The 24,816-nt window shown below is 29.1% G+C and overlaps 1 protein-coding gene across 3 annotated transcripts in view; it reads left to right on the forward strand.

Annotated features, from left to right (window-relative positions):
- LOC107449459 (uncharacterized) overlaps positions 1-24,816 on the forward strand; it is a 156,492-nt gene that overhangs the window by 7,422 nt on the left and 124,254 nt on the right. For all 3 annotated transcript variants that reach the window (XM_087169515.1, XM_087169513.1, XM_087169514.1), the window contains exons 4-10: positions 914-1,027; positions 2,048-2,107; positions 4,252-4,320; positions 14,559-14,732; positions 16,722-16,834; positions 21,098-21,164; positions 24,112-24,248. In XM_087169515.1, the coding sequence (XP_087025641.1) occupies positions 914-1,027; positions 2,048-2,107; positions 4,252-4,320; positions 14,559-14,732; positions 16,722-16,834; positions 21,098-21,164; positions 24,112-24,248 (734 nt within the window). The remainder of the gene's footprint in view (positions 1-913; positions 1,028-2,047; positions 2,108-4,251; positions 4,321-14,558; positions 14,733-16,721; positions 16,835-21,097; positions 21,165-24,111; positions 24,249-24,816) is intronic.

The following is a 24,816-nucleotide window of genomic DNA, read 5'->3' on the forward strand; positions in this document are numbered from 1 at the left end:
CCTGTTGTTTGGCAGTAAGCTACTGTTACCAATCAATCTAAGTAAAAACTTTTAAAATTTTAATTTTAAAAAATATTTATGAAATATTCCTTCATTGGTGTGTGTTACTTCACTGGTTGCTTTACCCTAATTTAGTTGATAAAATCTTGTTAACAGATCAAACTATTGCTAATAATTTTTGAAACTATTCATTATTACTTTTTAAATCAATAATAATTTTAAATAATCTTATATTAAGCGTTGTAAGTTTTTAAATCGATGATTTATCTTTACGAAAAAATCATGTGATTGAAATAAATGATTCATAGTTGCCAACTCTACTGGATTTTGTCAGTTTCTCCTGGTTTACTGGTTTAATTAAAATCCGCCTTGTTTTTTAACATTTTTGAAAATTCCCTAAAAGTAAGTTTCCTAAATAAATCAATATTAAAATAGAATTTTTGGGCAGATTATTGCTTGCTTGAATATTTAAATATGTGTTACTAATACATTAGCTAGTCTCATTTATAAAAATCAGTTTAAAAAATTTTTTTGTTCTAAAATTTTGAGTTTATATAGAACTTCCTTTTTAAACTAATTAAAAAATCTTATAACTATCTTTGATGAATTAAATACCTATTACTATTCTAAATTATGAGTAAACATGATACATAACATTTCAAGCTCATTTAATGTTAAACATAACTGGAAAATATTGCAGTTTTCATGAATATAAAAATCCCTAAAATTACCTATGTGTGAAATATTTAGTACATTTTGCAACAATTATCATGAAATTTGTAGTATTTTGTAAAATCTACTGGATTTTTTTACTTAGCTATGATGATTTTTTTGAGAATCAGTTGGTTCGATTAAGTTAATTTAAATGAGTGAATTCTGTAATATATATTATTATAGCTCTTTGCATATTTAGAAAGAGCTGAAAGAATTGAAAGAAATGAATCGAGAAAAGGATCCATGGAATATCACTCAATTAAAGATTCAAATGGAAGATCTTCAAAGACAAAGAAGAGAAACTGAGCAAAATGTAAGTCAAAATTTCTGAGGCTGATCTAGCATTTATTGCTTACATTATGAATAAATGTATATATTTTTTTTTACAAAATCTAAAGATTCTCAAAGTTACTTATCAAAGTAATTCAAGCATTTAGGTCTTAAACTAAAGGGCCACATCATAAGATCCCACAGGCTATTTTTCTACTCGATAACAAAAAATTTTACCGCCGGAGAAAAATAGTTTTAATGTCTAAAATTCAGGTTATTTAATTAAAAATTGAAGATTAAGTTAGAGTAATTTATTCTGTCTGTTTTTGTTATTTTCTGAAACGAAAGAATAAATACTATTAATCTTTATGTTGAGTCTCTGTGCAAAATATAGGGAAAGAATTTAGAATGTGTCATTGAAGAGAATTGATGCTTGACTAGCTTTGCTTACTCAAAATAGAATGGAAGGAACAATTAGCTAGTGTAAAAAATTGCCACGCTTTGACAACCAATCAGGATCGAAATACCCCCACTACGTCACTTTCAGGTATCCCGTTTTGCTTTGGGACATGAACTATTTGTAATGTTGATGAAATATTATGACCAGACATAAATTGCAAAAGTTTTGACATTTTAAAAATGTCTAAAGTTGCCTACTTAGCTGCTAGCATTTGAAATAGACATAACTACAGCCCTGTACATACTTTTCAATAACTAACTTTTAATAAACAAAAAAGTGTGGGGACCTCTTTTTTTTTCCTTCAGGTTTTTTTTTGGACAAATAACCATCTTATTTATATTTTTTCCTTTGTCACAAATGTTTAAAAGGTGCTTATTTTTGTTGAAAGATTTGGCTACGCATCATTTTAGAGAAGAAATACTCATGAATAAAGTGCCCTTGGTAACTCATTTAACTGTAAATACTTCAGTTCTGAATTTTTCTGAAAATCTTGTGTCTACTATATTGCTATTCTTAAAATTTTGTGATTCTCATAATTTTCCTAAATTAATTATATTATTCACTTATTTATTATATTATTCACGTATTATTTCACTTCCTTAGATGCAGAAAAGATATTTATGTCACATGCTTCCATCAAGTGCAAGAAGTCATTCATCAGAAGTATATATTTAGCTTTATAAAGTTTTAATCAATAATTTTGAAACCACAAAAGTATTATGTAGTTCAATTTAATTTATTGCTCTTCATTTTCTAAAAATTATTACCAAAAAATTTCTTTTATTTATTTATATATTTTTAATAATAGAAGATTGAATAAATATCTGAACATTTTTAATTTTGTTTATTTCTTTATATACATATTTTTTTCCCTTTCTTAAAACACTTTTGTTCTTCAAAGCATTTAAGCATAGATAAAATTATGAAGAAGAAAAGCACAAATTTAAAACTATCAATTAGATTAATAAGAATTGAAATAAATTTTTTGATGTGGCATACTTAATTCTGTTTGCCGTAAGTATTTAACTTAGTAAAAAGTATCAACAAGAGTTTAAAAGAAATAAAAATGTGTTACTTACGTACAGAATTTTTTCTTGGTTGTAAAAGTTAACAATCATTTTTAAATATCTAAAATTTTATCAGTTCAGAATAATTAAAACTGTCCCTACTTGTCAGGATTTGCCAAAGCACGAATTTTGTGGAGAAAAAAAAAAACCTAGCCCATGTTGTTTTTAGCCTTTTTTCATGAAAGGACCTGATTTTGCCTAGAGATAAGTGAGTTATATCAAATACATTCTATGTGCATACTTAGATAGGTTAAACTTTAGTATATACAGAAAAAATATTGTTAATTATAATTTTTCCAAAGGGACTATAAAGGGTGCGAAATAAACGGTTATGAGGATAACTAATTGGAAAACTGAGACGTTAAGCTTTAAACTTTCAAGAATTAAGATAGATTTAATTATTTTTTCTGTTTTGCTTTTGTGCAAAATCTTTTGTTTTAAGGGCATTTTTATGATAGCGTGATATTTTTAAAATTTTTTTTGAAGTGTGTATTTTTTTGGCATTGTTTTATGGATAAATTTTTCTGGAAAACATTTTATATATAAAGTATAGTTAATGCAGTTTTATATACATATTTTGTTTTTTTAGTTTCTCTAATAATACAAATTAACATCACTAAATGACAAAACTAGTTCAAGTATTGGACTAATTTTGTCCAGGTCTAAGCTCAAAATTGTATACATATTTTTCGAGCTATGATTCATGTCTGTAAAATATTTTAAAACTTATTAATGTAATCTTAAAAATGCAAATTGATATTGAATTAAAATTTAATATTAAAAAAAAATGGTATTAGTGCTTGAGTGTAACATAAAGTGATAAAAGTACAGTGAACTCTCGCTACTATGATATCCGATACAACAGTAACTCCCTCTATTACAATAATGTTTCGTGGTCGTGATGAACTTGTATATGAATTAATGTTATCCACCTTTCAATATTACGATATTCTTTCAATATTACGATTACGATTCTCTGAAGAAATAAACCCATGTAAAACAATTTTTTTTTCAAGTTTCAACTTTATTTTTTCCATTTATTATTGGTTTTCAAATGATGTAAAAATCTTATTTTATCATATTTTGCCATTGTTTTTTTTTTTTGTTTTGCCTTTTCTGACAAGAGAAGTCTGACTGCTGATTTTGTACTTATCTTATTTCCTTTCACCACAGTGAGTGGCTTTTGTATTCAGATTTCAATACCCCATCCTTGATGTACATAGACCACCACCCCAAGACCTTCCATTCTTGGAATTGCCTACCTTATCTCTAAAGAAGTCACAGATGTAGCATTCTTATCTGATTTCATATTTTTCCATAATTACCATTCTGCAAATTAAATTTTTTATATAATATATAAATTGATTTATAGTTAATACATATATAACGTTAAAATTTTTTAAAAATCTTATTGTGTCCCCAAAGTATGTAGGCCCTCGATATAATAATATACCTCTCTACAACAATGTAGTTATTTGGTTTCCAAAATATTGTAGCGAGATTTTACTCTATTTTAACTGTTTTCAGAATATTAGGTTCCTAAATACTCAAAAGAAAACTATTTTGCGCAATAAGTCTCTTATCCAAAACCAGTTTAGGAAACCCTAAGTCTTGTAATGATTTTTGTTGTCACAGAATTAAATGAAAGACTTAAATTGAATGGTTATTATAAAATCTTTGTAATGCCAAATGCTTTATGAAACTTGCGAAAAAAAACTTGTAATTTCTTAACTCTTGCAGAAAGAAAATGAGACTCTTGAAAGAGAAACTGTAGTTGCTTGGGAAGATTGTAAGCAGGAACTTGAAAGAGTAATTATTTTTATTTTATTCATTTTACAATGTAATTTCATGGTGTGTTTTTAGTGCTTAAAAATGCTTTTTTTATTTCTTAAAGGCCATTAAAGGTGGTTTTTATTTTCATTTTTTAAAACCCCTTGAAGGTACTTTTTTATCGGATGTTTTTAAAAAGCTTGACTTTTCTTTTTAGAAAATTTGCATTTTTTTTCTTTACCATGTCGATTTTCGCCATGTATTATGCAAAAGCTAGGTTTTCACATTGTTCTATTCAACATTTTCACTATTTATTCAAACACAATGCATTTCAGCATACCGTCGGTCCGTAGTAGCGCCAATCATTTTACATGTTTGATGAAGTACTTGCGAGTCCACATATGCTGAGCTGTATCCAGTGGGAATAATTATTGCGTTCTCATGAGCAACTCAGTTGCATTTTGCAATATGTTCTGAATTTCTGGCTTCATTTTCCACCCTTTGATAACAAACCGAAAAATCTCTGGATCATTTCATAATGGCTAATATAATCAAGAAAAGAGTTCTTTGTCAGAAACTAGTCATTTTATCATGATCATGTAAAGTCTTTGAAAATTATTTTGCATTTTGTTAATGTATATAGTGCTTAAAAATATTTTTTGAGTGCTTAAAAAGTACTTAAAATGTGGTTATTTTTGTTGAAAGATTTGGCTGCGCACCCTGATGAAGTTTTGTACTAAGTGCAATACGAATGATGCAACATCTGATCAGTTGTGTTTTAAAGCCTCCTGACATTGTGCTCGGGCTGATTAGGGTAAGCCAACTCATGGATCTAATATGATTCAGATTAGAAGAAATTCAAAATTAAAAAAATATTCATTCTCTTCACATAATATGAAGTTATTTGAGTGCTTTAAGGTTCCTTTTTTTATTTCTTTAGTCACAATTGTTTATTCAATATTATATGTATACAATTGTCAATGGATTCTAGGACTCTAGTAAAAAACACACATATTTAGTGTATTGTGATTTTTTTCTCTTTCGTTTGCCTAATCTTTTTTTCCCACCTTTTTATATCATTGTGTAGCATCATCATTCCTTTTGCAAATTTTACTTTAAAAATCATCTCAATTGAAAATTATTCATTCCATTCCAATAATTTGATTCTGTTTAGCTGTTTTTGGATTCCTTCCTTTTTTTTCCCCTTTACTTATAACTTATAACTTCAACATTATAAATACAGATTTCAATGAATAGATAACACCAAATTACGAGTTAAATAAAAACACATAATTAGACCATTACAATTTTTAATTTTATTTTCTCATTCTTTTTTTTTCTTTCATGCCTTAAAAGTATCAACGTTAATGTTGCTACAACACTTGTAAGCCAACTATTCCAAATTCAGCCATTTAAACAAGAATGAGCTTATTTTGTTTTTGCTCGTGATTTTGACTTTTTGCGTAATGTAAATATACAATAACAAATTAATAAGCTTTCTGATAAAGTTAATGTCTTAAAATCAACATGCAGTGTAGCTCGGGGTATGTAGCGTTTTTAAAAAGTGCTTATTTTTGATATACATTTTTTCAAAAGCCCTTAAAGGTGCTTGTTTTATTCAGTATTTTTAAAAAGTGCTTAATTTTCTATTTTTTTAAAAAGATTTTATCTTTGCTGTGTCGATTGTCATCCTAAATTTCAAAAAATGCATAATTTTCGCAATTTTCTCTGCAATATTTATCAGAACCTAGTTATTTTATCATGATTATGTAAAGTTCTTGAAAGTCTTTTTGAATTTTATTGATTTCATATTTATAAATTAAGAACTTAAAATGATAGAAAATTTTTATTTTATTTCTGCACAGATCCTAATTATGATTTTTTTTTTTTTTTGAAAAGTGATTTAAAAGTATTTTTTGAGTGCTTAAAAATTACTTAAAAGGTATTTATTTTTTGTTGAAAAATCTGGCTACTCACCCTGTAACTGATTTCGGAAATTATTAAAACCATAACCTTGTAATAATTTTGTGAATGTGCTATCACAAGATACTATCCGTAAATGAAATAGATGAAGTGACTCGCATATTAATCCAGATGTTAATATTGTATTAAGCCAGTACTATGTGTTGCTAGTACTCAATTTACTGTACCTAGATTTCAATCTCTAAATTCTTTTCAGCAACAAAATTCAAATTTTCAGATAGCTTTTCCTGTACCTCAACAACACAACTTTTTGTCTTTTCCTAAAAAATAATAATATGCAGAATTAATCTGGTTTAAATCGGGAATAAATAATATGCAGAATTAATCTGGTTTAAATCAGGAATTAAATTCTCGCGGTAACAATCAAAATCAAATGCTCTGATCTTTTAGCTGCAAGCTTCCTTGCGTCGGAAAATCAATTATCCCTATGGTTTTCAATAAGAGAGTGGTGTGTAGCAGGAAAATTTCTGGATAATTTTCCCCTGGGGCTCAACACTTTGAAGGTTCAAAATCACACTTGTGTTGCAATAATTTTTTTTATTTTTTATAATACTTTTAAATTAGTAATAACTACATAATTTATTGTAATTACATCATTGCAACTTTCTTCCTTTTATTAAATCCTTATTTATTTAAGTGTATTATCGCTGATGAAGCAGCAAGGATTGACTCTAGTGTGATTTTCTGGGGGCCCTGAAACAGCCTTGGGAATTTCTCCCACATCATTCAGGCCATATATATACAAACTCTGTGGCAAATTGCCCATGAGCAATAGTGCGACGCAGAAGATCAGAGACAAGCTAAGGAGCTAAATTGTGACTGTCCAAGTGTACGTCAAAAAGAGCTCCTTAAGCTAAACAGGAACAGTTGGAGGAAGATCATTGATCTTCTCACTGGACACTGCACCCTCAGAAGACGCCAACATTGAATCTAATGCTCTCTGTAGAGGTTGTCATCTTGAAGAGGAGACTTATACTTTGTGATTGTGAGGTCTATTCTGCTCAAAGATTTGAGCATTTAGGGCAACATTGCATTAAGGCCAGGGAACATGCAATGCCTTCCTGTGAGGTGGTTGCTGAACTTCATTTCAACTATAAGTTTTTCTTGTTAATCATGACTTAGGGTTTGGGTACAATAGACCTCTGGTCAATGTGCCCTGCTTTTTGGAGCTGCCCAACCTCTAAGTCTAAGTATATTATCACTCTTTTAACAATAAGCATAACATTTAGCAGATTATCTATTCTATCTTTACCACTCTCCTCTTTGTAAAGATAGCTTTTAAATACAGGGTATCTGCCTACCTTGAAAGTCATGAATTTCAGTATTGAACAAAACTTGTCATGATTTAAACCTTTTTTTTAAAGAAAAATCATGAAAAGTCATGGATTTAGATTGCTGAAAAATCTAGATTTTGAAATAGAATTTACCCCCCTCTCTAATTTCACGGTGTTCTGAATATCTGAATTTGCGACAAAAGCCCCACTCACAGTCATATTTTATTAAGGTAGAAATTTTTTTTATCGTGTTCTTTAAACTTCTGTGATTTCAGAATTTTTTTATTTTATCATTTTAAAAATCTATTTTAGGCTTTTTATATTACACTTTTAAGAAGAAACAAAACAGGTTTAGATAACTACATATATCATATATCTGGCTGTATCTAGTTATTTCCTTTTGTATTTTATTTTCGCTATTTTCTTGTTTTATCTATTTCTTTACTCTGTTTTTTAAGTTTAAAATCAATAAATATGAAGATGCAAAGTATAACAATTTTTGTTGTACCTATCATTTCAATGAATGTTATTACAGTCAACCCCGCTTAAAGGAATACCATCGGCTCCAGCCAAATTTATGCTATTAAGCGGGTTATTCGATTAAAAGGGGAGTGCAATATTCAATCTTAAATTCTGAATTTTTGCAGAATTTTACTTTTTAATGGTATCTAATGCATAGTATAGCGTTTTGATTGAATAAGCTCAGTTTTATGATCAATAAGTAATTATAATTAAAGCTTTTTGTCTTAGTATCTTAAAAAAAATGTCATTTAAAGTTACATTAAAATAAATCAATGTTAGTGAAAAGTATAATGTAGGAACTAAAATATTATTTAATCCCTTCCGAAAAATTATAGGATTGAAGACTGTTTTTTATACCCGTTTAATTCATCAATTTATCACAATTAGATATTCTCTTTTAGTTTCTACTAAAATTTTCATGACTTGTGAGTATTCCTTTCAAACACATTCAGAATTTTTCTTTTTTCATCTTCGAAACTTGAGAAATTCCCAGTTAATGCGCTATTTTAGTTGGGGATTTTTTAAAAATTTATTGTTTCTAAGATTCATTGTTTTTCCCCCGATTAATTTAGATCATTCTTTTTCACGCTCAACTTGCAACCAACTCAAAATTATTCACTGGATTGAGCAATTATTCTACTTAAAGAGAAAGACACTCTTTACACTAATGTATTAGGTTTTTAAAACTTTTTCTTATGAAAGCTAATAGAGCATCAAGAGGGGACCACAAGTCTTGACCTAAAAACAAATCACTCTATCCCTTTTTTACATATTAAATTATGTGTGAGTGAAGTAAGTTAAAGAGGGGTGAAACCCCCTTCGTTTACTTCAATGTATAACTGGCAGCAAGATTTGATTAATCTTCATCCCAAACACCTACTAATGAATAAGAAGTTTCTATTGAAATGACCACCTATTGTATCCTTATCTTAACTGAAAAAGGGAAATTCCATTTTAGCTGGTGAAACATTTCTCAAAAATAATTTTTTTTTCCTCATTTCAGTGCCACTTCTTTATGCAATTAAGCGGGGGCAAAAAATAACAAATAACCATTTAAACGGGGAAGTTTAACATTAGTTTAAATTAAAATGATTTGGTTCCATTAAATTTTATTCGTATAAGCGGGTTATTCGATTATCCGAGGGGCGATTAAGTGTGGACGACTGTATGATACTTTTTTAAATTTATTGTTCTGTTTTTGTCCGAGAAAATAGTAACTTTGGTAAGTCGTGAAATTTTTTTGGGTATTATTCATGAAAAGTCATGGATTTAAAAATCTAAAATGTAGCAGATACCATGTATGTAGAACTTCTTTTAAAGAATTCTTCATGACTTAAAAACGATATAAAATGATTTTTAGGTCATTTGTGCAACAATTTAAATTACTTACAAATAATGGTAGCCAAGGTAATTTTAAATGAAAGCTAAAAATGGAATATTAAGGAGTTGGCAGCTCGCTTATTTGAATATTCAAAAAGAAGCTACTAAGCCTAAGATTGCAAAAATTATGAATATTCAGTTTTTATTGAAAAAAAATTTTGTCCACAAAATTATACTCTACTTCTTTGCAATATTTTTACTTAGTATTATTTATATTTTAGAATATCTAATACATTTTTATTAGTAAATCTTAGGGAAAAACATCTTAAAATTTTAATTTCCAGTGAAATTTTCAAAAAAATTACATTCATTTACAATTTTTGAATAAATTTACAATTTTAGAATCCCTTTTCTTGTCCTCAACTGTGTAGTGTATCTACCACTACAAAATTATAATTCCAACTCACTAGTATATAAGACGTGTTAACTCAATTTTATGATGGAGTACCTTTTCATAGATAAGGGTTGACATTGAATGTAACTATCATCCCTACATTGGTGACTTGGACGTGATGTGAACATGCCTACCTTGACAGTAACACCCACTTGGATATGAGCATGCTTATCTTGACAGTAACTCGATTCTATGTTGGGGTACCTTTTCATAGATGAAGGTTGACATTGTCGATAACAAATTGCCTCACATTGGTGACCCGGACGTGATGTGAACACACCTACCTTGACAGAAACTCCCACTTTTGGAACATGCCTACTAAGATGGGTGGTCCAAATTAGACAGTTGACTTGCTGCTTGTGACTACGACATTATCCACCTCCTTGTGCTGTTGCTACTCAGTCTCAATCACCCACAATGTCTGTCTGTATACACTCGACTGTGAATGGCAACAGAGGAGCAACCATGACCCTGAACTTAATACAGCTCTCACGTTCTGCACTAAAAAGTATGATGATCTTAACTATCCCGATCAGCACTCAAAAGTACGGTGATCTTAATACAGCTCTCCCTGCTTCTCACAAAACCGCAATGAATCAACTAGTGGTATCTGTTCTTTAAATTCTATCACAGATATATTTCTTGTGAGGGAGTAGTGTAGTGTATCTACAACTGGGGAAACTAGTCCGGATCCCACTTCAGTGACAACTTCTCTTCAGTAGCTCCTGAATAAATTTCTAAAAACCATCAAATACTGGTATTTCCTCTTTAAAGTTTATGAAAATTAACATGTAATCCCTCAAGGCATCTCTGATGAGTCTTTTTCGGCCTCTGGAGAGGTTTATTTTCCATTAATGAAAGTTTAAAATCCGATGCTCCATTGATTTAGGCTTAGAGTACCAGACCGTCAATTTTCTACCGCCATTGAATGCAAGCGCATTTTATCGATAACTTTGGCTTCTTCTAAAAGTACTTTTTCCAACTTATTTTTCAATTTTAAACATTTCTTTGCAATAAGCCATGCGATTCTTCACTAAATTTATAATGTTAATAAATTTCCGTAGTCTGGTTAAAAATTTTCATAGGTATCTTTCTAAACAATGACATGATCTCGGAATAGGTTTTCGCTATGTCAATGTTCGCCATTTTGTAAACGTTGACTTTGAGCACTTTAATTAACTTTTTAATGTTAATATTTTTATTTTATTTTTTATTATGTACATATTTTTAATTGTTTATGATTTAACGACATATCTCTCATTGATCCTGTGGTTTTATATTAATTTTCAAACATATATCACTTTTCCATTATAATTAGGTATTGTTCTATTCTCCATAACAATATCAAAACAAATCATATGATGTAATATTCAGTTAAATTTGTCTATTCAGTTTCATCACCCGCTTGACCCAATAATTTATTAAATATTTATATTAAATCTTTAATGTTTTTTTTATTTGTAATCTTAAATAACTTTTATCTTGTATCAATATCAAATTAAATTTTTATATTTTCATTAAATACTTATTTTCTGTTCCACATACACTTGTTCAATGTCTTTTCAAGTTCATTTTAATAGGATAGGATTCATTTTTTTGACATTTTATTTGTTTAATATTAAAATCAATATATACTTATGTCATCTTTTAATTTTTATAATACATAGTTTAGTGCAATGCCATTTCCACATTCTACAAATATGTAGAGGTTGTAACTTTAATTATTTTGATTTCATATGCTCATTATTAAAATATTACTGTTTACATTTTAATTATATTCATCTTCATCCCACATATGCTTGTACAATGCCTTTTCGAATAGCAATATATAGCTTAGGGCTTTGCATGTTTCTATATATTTTCTTCTTATAAAACAACCTCCAACATCAATCATTTTCGGCAGTGACTATCCCTGGCCAAATGAATTATTGCTCTAGTATATATGTATTGTCGTTTTAATTTAATGTTTGACTCTGCATAAGCTTTAACATAGCGATTGCTTAATTAAATTAATTAATCTAATTCTTAAATAGTATTTTTCATTCTTACCATTCCCTGGTCAAACAAAAGGTATTATCAATGCAAAATCACAGACTAATGTTTTATTATAATTGTAAGCATCTAGATTAACATTGCATCATTTTTTCAATGTTTGTTTAACCAAACACAACTTAGCTTTTTCTTCTTCTACTTTCACATAGGTTGGGGTCAATATCTTTAAATATCATTGCTCCCACTAATTGATAACTTTTACTAATTGATACATACTAAGCCCAGTTAATTTTTCAAATAATTTTATTCATCATAGGTTAGGATAATTGCTTTCTAACCTAGTACATCATTAGTTAATCTAATAATTAACGTAGTTGAATATAGTAAAATTTGCCAGTGTCGCCGTCTATAAAATCAATAATGATATCGAATATATCTTCAGACTCGCTCCGATTTCAAGACCCTCAGTTTCGCCTTATCTGCAATTTTTCAGTAATTTTCAAAATTAACCGTATGCTCTGAAGAGAGTTAAGCACAAATTTTTCAAAGTTCTATTTCTCATACTGCTCCGACCACCTGACCCAATCTTGCTATTTTCCTTATTTCCATGTTACTTTAATCTAGATATCCATTTTTGGACGGTGACACTGGCAAATCAGCAAATCAATAGAGCATCGGATCCTCTCTTAAATTACATACGTTTATAATAGAACTCTTCTGGGGGGGGGGGTTGCTCGCCATCGCCACATAAAAATCCGATTACTTTAAATAATACATAGCTCCCCTTCTATCTTTTTTAAAATTCTTTTTTTATGTAATGTTTCTAAAAAATAACGGATAAACACCTAACAATTTAAGAAAAAAAAGAATGGAAAGACATATATCTTCAGAACTAGGCTGGGGCTCACCCAACGTTACCACTAGGTCTCGAATCAGAAATGAAAGAATCTTCACATAGACCTCAGACAAACAATCAACAAAAATAACAAGACTAAGCAATAGTATAATTATGTCAAATAGAGAACAAATGGAAACAACCACACCTTTGAGAGCAATAAGCTGTACATCATCAACGCAATCCTACCAAACAGAGGCACAAATTCTGGAAGAATTTGAAGAGAACGAAGAAGACTCATCAGAAACTCCGCAAGAAACAGCCCAGGAGGAAACAACAGAGACAAAATCACCAGCACCATCTGAATATGAATTATCCCATATTAAAAAACTGTTCAACACTCTGGAAATCAACATAAACAACCAACATGGTCACGAAAAGAAAATGTGCAGCCTCCCATCAGCACAGAGAAAAGCTTGCCACGAAGCTCTTCGACAGTTAAAACAAATTATGGACAACTCAAATGTTCAATTATTCTGCCATCCGAATATCACCATCAACTCTATAGGCGATAGCTTGAAAGCCGTATCAGACAAATTAGATCATATAAATCATGCCAATCCTGGTAACTGCGATAATGTTCAACCACAACTTCCTCCAAAGCCTGTCATCATCCCAGCTATGGAAAATTGTCCAACTAATGTCATTCTGGAAAAAATTACTAAAACCAACTCGAAACTACATGTCAAGAAGATCTTCAAAAACAGCCATCTTGTGGAATTGAAATTCCATAATGATCATCAAAAAGACATAGCTCTCCAAACTATACATGAGACTGGTTTACCGTATGTTGAAAAAGAAAGACGGTTACTCTCTCTGATAATCCTTAAGCACCATTTGATTGCAACGTGGGCGAGATCCTAGAACTTATAAAAGAAAACGGTACTTACAACAACAATGTAGACATCATTCAATTCATAAAAACCTTGCCGCACAAACATCAACAAAGCAAACAACACATAGTAAGAGCCTCGCATCGTATCGCAATTCAACTTCTCAAACTTCACTATTGTTTCGCAGGATTAAATAAATGTTTCATAAAAAAACGAATAGTACTTCAACGATGTCGTAACTGCCAAACACTAGGACATCATCAGAACCAATGCCAGCAAGTATTTCCCACGTGTGCTAAATGTGGTATAAACGGTCACATGGATGAAAACTGCGACTCAACCGAGGACTTATGTATAAACTGCTCGGACTCGAATAAACAGTCCGATTCCCGACATGACTGTACCCATAAAGCCTCCCACTCTACTTGTCCCCGTTACCAATCAGAACTTCAACAACTTAAAGCCAACTACAACTTCAATTTCAACTTTTAGGCGAAATTTATCTTTCTTCATATTTATTTACTTATTTTCCATTCAATACATATCCATTTTACAGATTTTCTACTTTAGTCATTTTTGCTTATTTATTTTTTTAATTTTCTGATTTTTCTCTTATATGTTATTAACTTGTACTATATTTAATCTTTGCATTTTTTAAAACATTGTGACTTTGTACATATCTGAATTCTCAATAAATTCTTGCTGACTGGGCTCGTTCCTAGGCTGGTGTGGAGCCGGACCAGTAGCCAAGCTTTGGGCTTCATGGTAAAGGGTCCATAATGACCTAGGCACATGTCCAAAGCTTGGCACTTGTCCAAAGCACTAGTATATAAGACATGTTAACTTGATTCTATGGTGGGGTACCTTTTCATAGATGAGGGTTGACATGGTCAATAAATACTCTCCCCACAAACTGTAATTAAACTTTGTTAAATACTTCAACATCACCCTATAAGTTCTAAATGACAAAGTATCTTTGTATAGAACTTAGTTTTCTTTTTTAGCTGAATTTAGAGAAACAACAAAGAGAGCAAGAAAAATTAAGACAATTGCAGACTGAGAAGGCTGAAGCTGCCCATGAAGCAGATAAAATTGAATCTCTACATTTAACGGAACAAGCAAAATGGTCCAACACTATTGAATCCAAGATATCTGAATTAAATACTGCTGATAGTGAGGTCAGTACAATATTCTGTACAGAAATGACTTGATTTTTTTTCATTTGTACCAATTTTAATTCTAATTATATAATTATTAAAATTCTGAAAGTTTTTGGAAATTATCCAAAAACAATATTTTTATCGATCCCTTTTTTCTGGCTTATTCTGCCATTTTCTTGTATTTTGGAGACATATTCTTCATAGATAAATAAATAATTTGTTTGTATATAAATAAACTTAAATGAAGAAAGTTCATTGTAGTAATATACATGGTGTATAGTATTTTTTAGAGGTGCTTATCTTCGATTTTCGGTTTTTAAAAACCCTTAAAGGTGTTTTTTCCAATGGTGTTTTTAAAAAGTGCTTATTTTAATCAAGAAAATAAATTAATATAATCAAGAAAAGAGTTCTTTGTCAGAAACTAGTTATTTTATCATAATCATGTAAAGTCCTTGAAAATTATTTTGCATTTTATTAATGTATGCAATGCTTAAAAAGTACTTAAAAGGTGCTTATTTTTTGTTGAAAGATTTGGCTACACACCCTGATACAGCTGCTGAAAAAAGTTGGGGGTGTCTTGTACAAAATAAAAACAGAATTTCCCCTAATTTACCTAGGAAGACAAGTGTTGCCTATTTTTGACAGGTCATAATTAGTATCACATAGCAGCCATTTGTGTGGGAGTCGTTCCATGAATGCATTCTTTGTGCGCACCAGTCCCGCAGTGGACTGATCGTTAAGACACGGTTCCCATCAGATCACCGAAGTCAAGCATCACTGGCTGCGGTCAGTGTGCGGGTGGGTGACCACTTGGATCAGTCTGCGTAGGGACCGAGGGTGTGCGGTATTGGTCCTCGTTAAACTGTGCTACCGTAAAGTGCTCGACTTCGCGTGCAGGTCGTCGGGCTACCGAAGCGGGGGTCCCATTCCCTCTGCAAAGGATCAAAATTGTGATGGCATGTCTTCGGATCATCCTCAGGGATGTTTCCCAGACCGTCGCCAATAGCCCATTGTGCAGCTCTAGTGCGACGTAAATGAACAACAACAACTTGTGCGCACCAGATTGAAATATATTGGTAATCTGGATATTTCTCATTCTGGTGTCTGAGCATTTTAATTGGATATCCTCATGGTCGATTCACCCAGGCTTGGTGTAGGGGGAAAAAAAGATGAGAGTTCTTCTGTTATACTAAAAATTTCATTAAAATTGTAGTTATATTTCCATAGCTGCCAACTCTACTGGACTTTGCCAGTTTCTCCTGGTCTACTGGTTTAATAAAAAATCACCTGGTTTTTTTAGATTTTAGAAAATTCCCTAAAATTGTGAGTAAGTTTCCTAAAAATAATCCCTATTGAAATAAAATTTTTAGACAGATTATTATTGCTTGCTTGAATGCTTAGATAAGTATTACTAATACATAATGAAGCGAGCCTGATTTATAAAAGTCGATTAAGAACCTTTAATTTTGTTCTAAAATGTTCAGTTTATTTTTTATTCAGAACTTTTTAAATTGATTTAAAAAATCTTTTAACTGTCGTTGATGAATTCAATACATATTAATATTTAAAATTATGAGTAAACATAATACATAACATAATCAAGCTCATTTATAGTTAATCAAAACAGGAAAATTTGACAATCTTTCTATTTTGATGACTATAAAAATCCCTAAAATTCCTTATGTATACAATATTTAATACATTATGAAGCAATTATCATGAAATTTATATTATATTGCGAAATCTCCTGGTTTTTTTTCTTATCCATATCCATGTTGTCAGCTATGTATTTCTAAAGTTTTAGAATTATTCTTATAAAAGATGAGAGTTTTGTTACACTAGAAATCTACAAAAATATACTAGAAATCTATAGAAATTTCAATTTACTTTTAGCTTAACAGATGACACTAAGAAATAAAACTTTACAAACTGATAAATGCGTTTTACAAACAATCCCAATGTTTACTTTTATGATGTTCTTGTATTTTTTTTCTTCTTTCCTTTCAGAGTAAGAAACTAGAAATGGAGAAGGGCATTTTATTGGAGCATTTGGAAACTTTATTCTCATTGAAGCGTAGGAGGGATGCTGTGAGAGACATACAGAGGAAAGCTTGCCAAAAGTAAGTTATGTGAGACAGTGGTCCCTAAATTATTCTGAGCTGTTGCTCCCCTGAGTTTAGTTTAGTGTTTTTATCATTTCCCTTTTCAAAACATATTTATACTGTATTCATCCAGATTTTTAAAATTTATTAACTCGTTTTTTAAGAACATAAATTAAGCTGCAAAATTATTGTAAATTTTTATGAATGCTGCAATGCAAACTAATTACTTGAGCAAAATAAATTGTTAGTACTTTAATCTTAAATTATTAATATATATATATATATATATATATATTAGTGTACCAATCATGCTTGGGAACTACATAGGGGAATCTGCATCAGGCTGACCACCCAACTAGAACATTTGCTCTTCCACTCCAAAGGTCAAGAAAATTGAGATGGGCACAGTAGACCTTGGCCCTCGATGAGCTGTCGCACCACTGAGATTAGTTTAGTGTAGCAAATCAGTATTTTAAGTCACTTTTTGTTTAATGAGATTTTTTTTTTCTCTTTTTGTTAATTTTTTAGTTTACGGAATTGTATTCACAAATAAGGCAGATCACTTTTAACTTCTAATCTATTTATTTAAGTTGTTTTCATATGTAGCGAGAAGACCTTACTTTTCAAGGAAAGTTGACACATATGAAAACAACCCCTTATGAATAAGGACTAATTTCTCTCTTTTACTCGAGCGTCATATTTTTGAACCATGAAGCTTATTCTGCAAAACAACAATAGGCAACAAACTGTATGTTTTTTAAACTAAATTTAACTTCTCATCAGATAGTTCAGGATTTTCCAAAAATACAGAAGCATTAGAAATCAGACTAACCTCCCATGAAACTATGAAATTATTTAATTTAACTTTATGATTTGTTCAATTATTATATTAATATTCAGTTTATTAATATTCAGTTTATTAAATTTTGATTCATAAATTTCAAAACATCAGTTTTTTCTGAATATAATCAGCTCTCTTTAGTGGTTGAAGTTGTGTTTTCTAATTTTTTTCATAGTTTACCGAATTATTATTTTTTACAATAAATAATCAAATTTTCTGACATGTTAGGCATCAAATTCTGTTGAATGACCCTAAACTCATATGGTAAAAAATAACATTAAACATACTATTAATTTTTACAAATGAAAGATTTGTGCTGTTTAGAAAGTAGAAAAATATATCGTATTACATCACCATAGGGTCTGTTTTGAAGAAATTTAGGTCCATTAACCAGGGTTTGTTGATTTAAATCACGATTTAAATCAAATTATTTTTTTGAAAACATCATTGATTTAAATCAACTGATTTTTTTTTATCTATACGTATATATTGATAATTTGAAAGTTAAAAAACAGTGTTTTAAATTATTGATACTTTTATAATTTTCTTTTCTTAGTTTTAAGATTTATTTTAAATAAATTGCTGCATTAATTAATTTTAGTTCACGAAATTTTCTTTCTTGGTGTGTGCTAAATTCCAACACATTTGAAATTCTTTTGATTCTTAAGATTGAAAATATAGATTAGAGTACACATTTAATGCTGCCTTAATATAGACTTGCATAGCTGTAGCAAGTAGTAAATAACCATGAATTTTTTTTCAAAAAAAATGCAAATAATGTTAATTAAAATCTACATTATAATATTTTATTGATGGAAAATGTGGAGTTATATTAAAAAGAAATTACCCTAATATGCCAAAAATGGAATGAAAAAAAAGGCTGATGAATTCAGATATTTTTTTTCCTGATATGGTGTCATTTTTCCGTTTCAAACTCTTTCAAAGTCTATTTGAAGCAGCAGAGTTATTAACTGGTAACTATTTTTTTTTCTCATAATATGTTTGCAGTATCTTTGACTTTATCAGATTTTCTATTAAGAAATTTTGTGGAAAAAAAATCCCAATGAGTACATAGATTTTTTTATATTTTTTTAGCTTAACTTATCTATTTTGATATAGGATTAAAAATGATATTTTAATATAAAAATATATAGATTAAATATTTATTTATTTTTTGATGAATGACTACATTTATAAATACAATCTATTACATTTATTTTGTCATATTAAAAATCAAGAGAAAAAAAAATCACAATTTTAAATTAAAATAATGGTTTGCTAATTGAAACTTTGTTGTAATAGTTAAAGAACAGGGGTCTGTCCAAGCCAAATTTACTACTGCTTAGCAGTACCTTCACAATATACTTTTTTTTTTAAATTTTATTTTTGTGTCTCTTAAGATACGATAAATCCATATTTTTGTGTTGATTTCTTAATATACTTTTTAATTTTCACAAATTATGTCTAAATTTTCACAAAATAAGTAGCTCTCAGAAAAACTTAGACATACCCCTGAAGTATTCTTTAAATTCTTTATTTCATCTAGTCTTTAAATTTCAATCTTGCATTTGTTTCAAAATGGTTGCTATGCATTCAAAGCTATGTATTATAATGAAAAATTATTTTAGTAAGTTAGAGCTTCTAAAATATTGTTATAATATAGTTTTAATATTAACTTAATTTTGATTAAACATTTATAAAGTTTTTTTAATCATGAATTAAAGTTCTTAGAAAATATTTGAATAAAAATCAAAAAAATCTGATTTAAATCAAAAAAATCTGATGTTTTTGATTTTTTTTTTTAAAAATCAAAAAAAATCACGAACCCTTAACAAAATATCTTTTCATAAAAACGGACCCTTCACAAAATAATTTATCTTTTTATCGGACCCTTCACAAAATAATTTATCTTTTTATCGGACCCTTCACAAATGTGTTTATCTTCAATATTGTTTTGTTAGACAAATAAACCCTTCCCTGGGGAGAAAGACTGCTCCAGACAAACTAAGTTTCCCTAAGTTTAAGTTCCAAATGTAGTATTCTAAGAAAATATTTCTATATTTACAAACATCGTGTGCACATTCTTATTGATCTTAAACGAAAATTTTTTTTTTCTAAATAAATAATTGATCAATTTATATTTATTCATAAAATTAATAGAATATTATGTAAATAAAATTTAATTTCTGGCAATTTTTTAAATTAAATATTATAAATTTTAGAATTGTTTAAGTTTACTTAATGCATAATGCATTAAAAGTGATGCATTACTAAGTTGTGTTATTTAAAATATGCCTCAATTGAAATTATTAAAAATGTGAGTGATTTTGTTTCCATTATTTGTCTAGAATAAATATTCTGTGTTGAGCAGTATAGGCTAAATACCAAATATTTGTATGGTGCATCTCTAATTTAGTAGCAGCAATTGTTGAGCAGAATCTTGTATCTACTTACAATTTAAAAACTTATTGAAAAGGTTTTCAGCAATTTTTGCAATAACATGACACTATTTGCACAAATTCACAAAAGCATGACCCTGGTTGAAAGAAGGTGACTTAATGCTTATTTTATATTCTCAAGTTATGAGTAGTTTCTCGCAATTTTACGAAAACAGGACCTTTTACAAAATGTCTGGACAGACCCCTGATCACAGTAGCAAATTAGAAGTAAGGTTTATGTTAGATTTTTATGTTTTCTTGTTGCTTTTAACATATTTTTCCATTTCATGTCATTCAGTGGATGTTATTAAGACTCTAAAACAGGGTTTCTTAACCTGTGGTTCATGAACCCCTAAGGGGTCCATGAGTTATATTTTGGGGGTCCGCTGACTACTCCTAATTTTTAAAACGTTTGGAAGCCTACCCATTGCTTGTAAAACGAATTATGGCAGCTATAATTCCGTTTGCTACAGTGTATCTTTGCGAAGCGGGATTTTCCACAATTGTGATAATAAAAACATAACATCGAAATCGATTGAATGTTGAACATGATATGCCCGTTTGCTTTGTTGAAAACCATCCCCCAATTCAATTTGTTAAGTAAGGAAAAGCAGCAGCAACCTTCATATTTAAAATTTTAATTTTAAAAATTTTGTATACTATTAAAATAATAAAATTAAATGTTTTCTAATAATTGACGTTTTTTGCAATTATTTTTTTCACAGGTCTGTGACTTCTTAAAAATTATTAAAAGGGGTCCATTATATCTAAAAGGTTAAGGAACACTGCTCTGAAAACAATTGCCACTTCTGATTATCTTCTAATATAAAAAAAAACTTATGAATCTGTTTCATATTAAATATTTTTATTTATCTTGGCAGGAATGCTATTGATTTCGTACAATTTACTTATTTATTAAAAATAACTATGTGAAATCCTTCACCTTTATTCATCTTATTCTTTTATAAAAAATGAGGAATCTCTATATTTTTTTTTCTTCAGAATACAGACTCTCTATCAGCCCAATGAAAAAATGAGGAAAATGTTGACTGAAGTAAAACACGGCTTGGTATAAAATCATTTATTTTTCTATATAATTTTCATATTAAGTGGATATTAAAAAAATTTTAATTGTTTTTTGTTGTGATTTCATTATACTTATTTTTTCTTTTCTTGCAAGTGGGAGAGAATCTTTAAAAAAAAAAAGAAATAATTTCACATAATATTTCTCAATAATTAATCTTTTATTTAACACTCTAATTTCTTTAAATGTCTTGTTTTATATGGCTGCTGAAATATATTAAAAGAAACATTGACATTTATTTCGAAATTATTCTATAACCAGTAGTTTTCAAATAAATTGAGTCCACCTTTCTATAGAATAAAGTGAGTTTTTAAAGTGATTTTAAAATGGAATATTTATTGGTTGATAAGAAATTGATAGTTTGGATCAAAATAGAGTGTTAGTTTATAAAAATATGAGCTTTATATGCCTACAAAAATATAATTTATTAGTGTCTTTCTTTTTGTATGTTTCTTTATATTAGTTCAATAGTGTTTTGAATTAATAAATTTGTCCGCCATTACTATTTTTATAAGAGTGTAATTCTATGCATTTAGAGGGATGTTTGTTTACATTACAGTTTCTTAAAAATAATGATTCAATGGGTCTGTTCAGGGTAAATTTACTACCGCTCAGCAGTACCTTCACAAATTCAACTTTAGGAAAAACGGTAGTTTCAGAAAATACTTTTAAAAAAGCAAGTTCTCATGTATACCCCGTTCTCATTGCAATCTATAAAAAAGTAAAGCTTTTATGCTAACTGTCTTTTACGAAAAGGTAGCAGGTATTTGTTCAGATAGGGCAATGTGGTAAGCCTAACAGGTTGCTTACGCCATTTCAAAGCTAGTTTTTTCCCCCGCTGAGTTTTTAAAAGTGAAACGACGAGGCTCTCCCTCTATAAACTGTACAGAAAGTTGAAATTCAAACATAATCTTAAACACTATTGTAAATTTATTCTAACAGACCTTTATTTTTTATGAAGCATTTTTTTTCTCTGAGAAACTTTTTTCTGTATCACATAGTTGAAAATGTTCTCATAATGAAAATAACTTTAAGTGCAAGTACTGTTAAATGCAAATTTTTTTTAAATTTGAGTTAAAATTTTACCATGGACAATGATTTTTATGGATTTTTAAATTTAGATACAATTTTAGGCCCAAAATTTTACAATAGAAAAATTATTTTTTAATATATGGGGAAAAATAAATATAAAATTTACCAGTCTTAAATGCTTTTTATCTGTAGTGGCAATTTTTGAAAATATCTTCTTACTTTACCATATTTTTGCATTGATATTTTAATAAAATTTTAATCTTCACAAATTATGTCTAAATTTTCACAAAATAGGTACCTCTCATAAAAACCTAAACAGACCCCTGAAGGTGCTTTGATTTTCGTCTTCTAAAAGCCCTTAAAGGTGCTTTTTACGTGGGGTGTTTTTAAAAAGTGCGTAGTTTTCCCTTTTCGAAACTGAGAATTTTTTCTCTACCCTGTCGATTTTCGCCACACTTTGCTTTTCACGTTGTTCTATTCAACGTTTTTACAATTCATTCCACCACAATCCATTTTGGCTTACATTCGGTTCATAGCGTTTAAAAGTGCCAATCATTTTATACGTTTGATTAAATACCTGAGAGTCCGCAAGTGTGTCTACTGAGCTGGATTCAGTGACATTTTTACACCTGATGTGCAACTCTGCTGCATTTTGCAAGATATTCTCTATTTCAAGCTTCATTTTCCACCCTCTGATATCGAACCAAAAAATATCTCGATCATTTTATAATGGTTAATATAATCAACAAAATAATTATTAGTCAGAAACTAGTTATTTTATTATGATCATGTAAAGTCTTGGAAAATTATTTTGCATTTTGTTAACGCATATAGTGCTTAAAAGGTGCTTATTTTTTCTGAAAAGATTTGGCTACGCACTCTGTATTATGCGGATATTAAAAAAATTGTAATTTTTTTTGTTTTGTTGTGATGGTGTTATACTTAATTTTTCTTTTCTTGCAAGTGGGAAAGAATATTTAAGATAAATAAATAAAATAATTTCACATAACTTTTCCCAATAATTAACCTTTTATTTAACTCTAATTTCTTTAAATGACTGGTTTTCCATGGCTGCTGAAATCTATTAAGAAAACATTGACATTTGTTGTGAAATTATTCTAAAACTAGTAGTTTTCAAGTAAATTTACCACATTGAGTCCGCCTTTCTATAAAATAAAGTGATTTTGAAAATGAATATTTATTGGTTAATGAGAAATTAGTACTTTGGATCAAAATAGAGTGTTAGTTTATAAAAATACAAGCTTTTTATGACTACAAAAAATTTAATTTATTATTGTTTTTCTTTTGGTGTGTTTCTTTACATTAACTCAATCGTATTTTTACAAATTTGTCCACCATTACTATTTTTATAAGAGAGTAATTCTATGCATTTTGAAAGAGGTTTGTTTATTTAAAATACAGTTTCTTGGTTTATCAAATTGTACATGGATTGACTATGTGAAGAAATAAAACATTATGTTATCACAATTGCCATTAAAAAAATTTGTGCTGTTTAGGGTGATCATTTATAAAACTATTGTGATGCCACAATAGCATATTTCCTAGCTTTTAAAATTTCTTAAATTTGTTTATTTTTAATCATTCTTAATTGAATTTCAATTAAATTAAACCAATTATTTAATTTTTATTACATTTTATAAGAAGTGGATGTAAATTATTTTATTCTTTTCTTAACAATCAATGTAACAGCTGACTTTTTATTTCAGTACTAATGTAAGACTCATTAATAATTAATTATCATTTTAAACATTACATATTTTTTCTTATTAGTGTAAATTTTCCTACCAAAAGAAAACTGTTTTATTTCTATAAAATTCGATATAATTTTTGAAGAGATGCCTTGAATTAAAATGTAAAGAGATATAATTATTCCATTTAGGAATTTGACTATAAAATGCTTTCTGCAATGAGTGATCTAAATATCGATTTAGATGAAGTGATGGCAGCAAAAGAAAAAATTTCAATGCAGATTGCTCTTGAAAGAGAAAGGGAGCTGGAAATCCTCCAATTATACCAGTCAGTATTATATTTGTTCTTTATTAACCCTCCGCGTGTGGCTCAGTTTTTATACTTTCCTGTCTTGAAATACGGGGCGACTTTTTTTGACATTTTCTTTATCTATATATGTTACAATTTATCTTCTTCTTCTATTCTTTTAAAATAACACAAGAATTTAAATAGCTTTTGCATCTTCTAAAGATAGGTAATACGGCTCCCGCTATTTCAGAGGGCAGGGTTTATAAGTTAAAAAATTCGTGAGATATTTTTATTTTCAGATGGATATAATTTTTAAACATTTTATCTCGAAAAATGTTACAGAAATTTTGTAAAAAAAAACCAGAAAAGGTCAGATTTATGGAATACTTCCAATCCGAATCACTATCTTCATAATTAAGATACTTTCTTTGTTATTCCCACATATAACGCTGTTGACACTCTTCAAATCCATATCTTTCATAAAGGCTTATCCCGCGAACGAAAAACAAAGAGCATGCAAACTTACTAATACTAGGCGAAAAAAATCCAGCAAGATAGAAAAAATTCATGAACCCTTTAGTGCCATCTACCAGCAAAAATAAGCATC

This window comes from Parasteatoda tepidariorum, chromosome 8, assembly GCF_982258835.1.
Source record: "Parasteatoda tepidariorum strain Cologne lab strain chromosome 8, Ptep-v5.0, whole genome shotgun sequence".
Taxonomy (NCBI): Eukaryota; Metazoa; Arthropoda; class Arachnida; order Araneae; family Theridiidae; genus Parasteatoda; species Parasteatoda tepidariorum.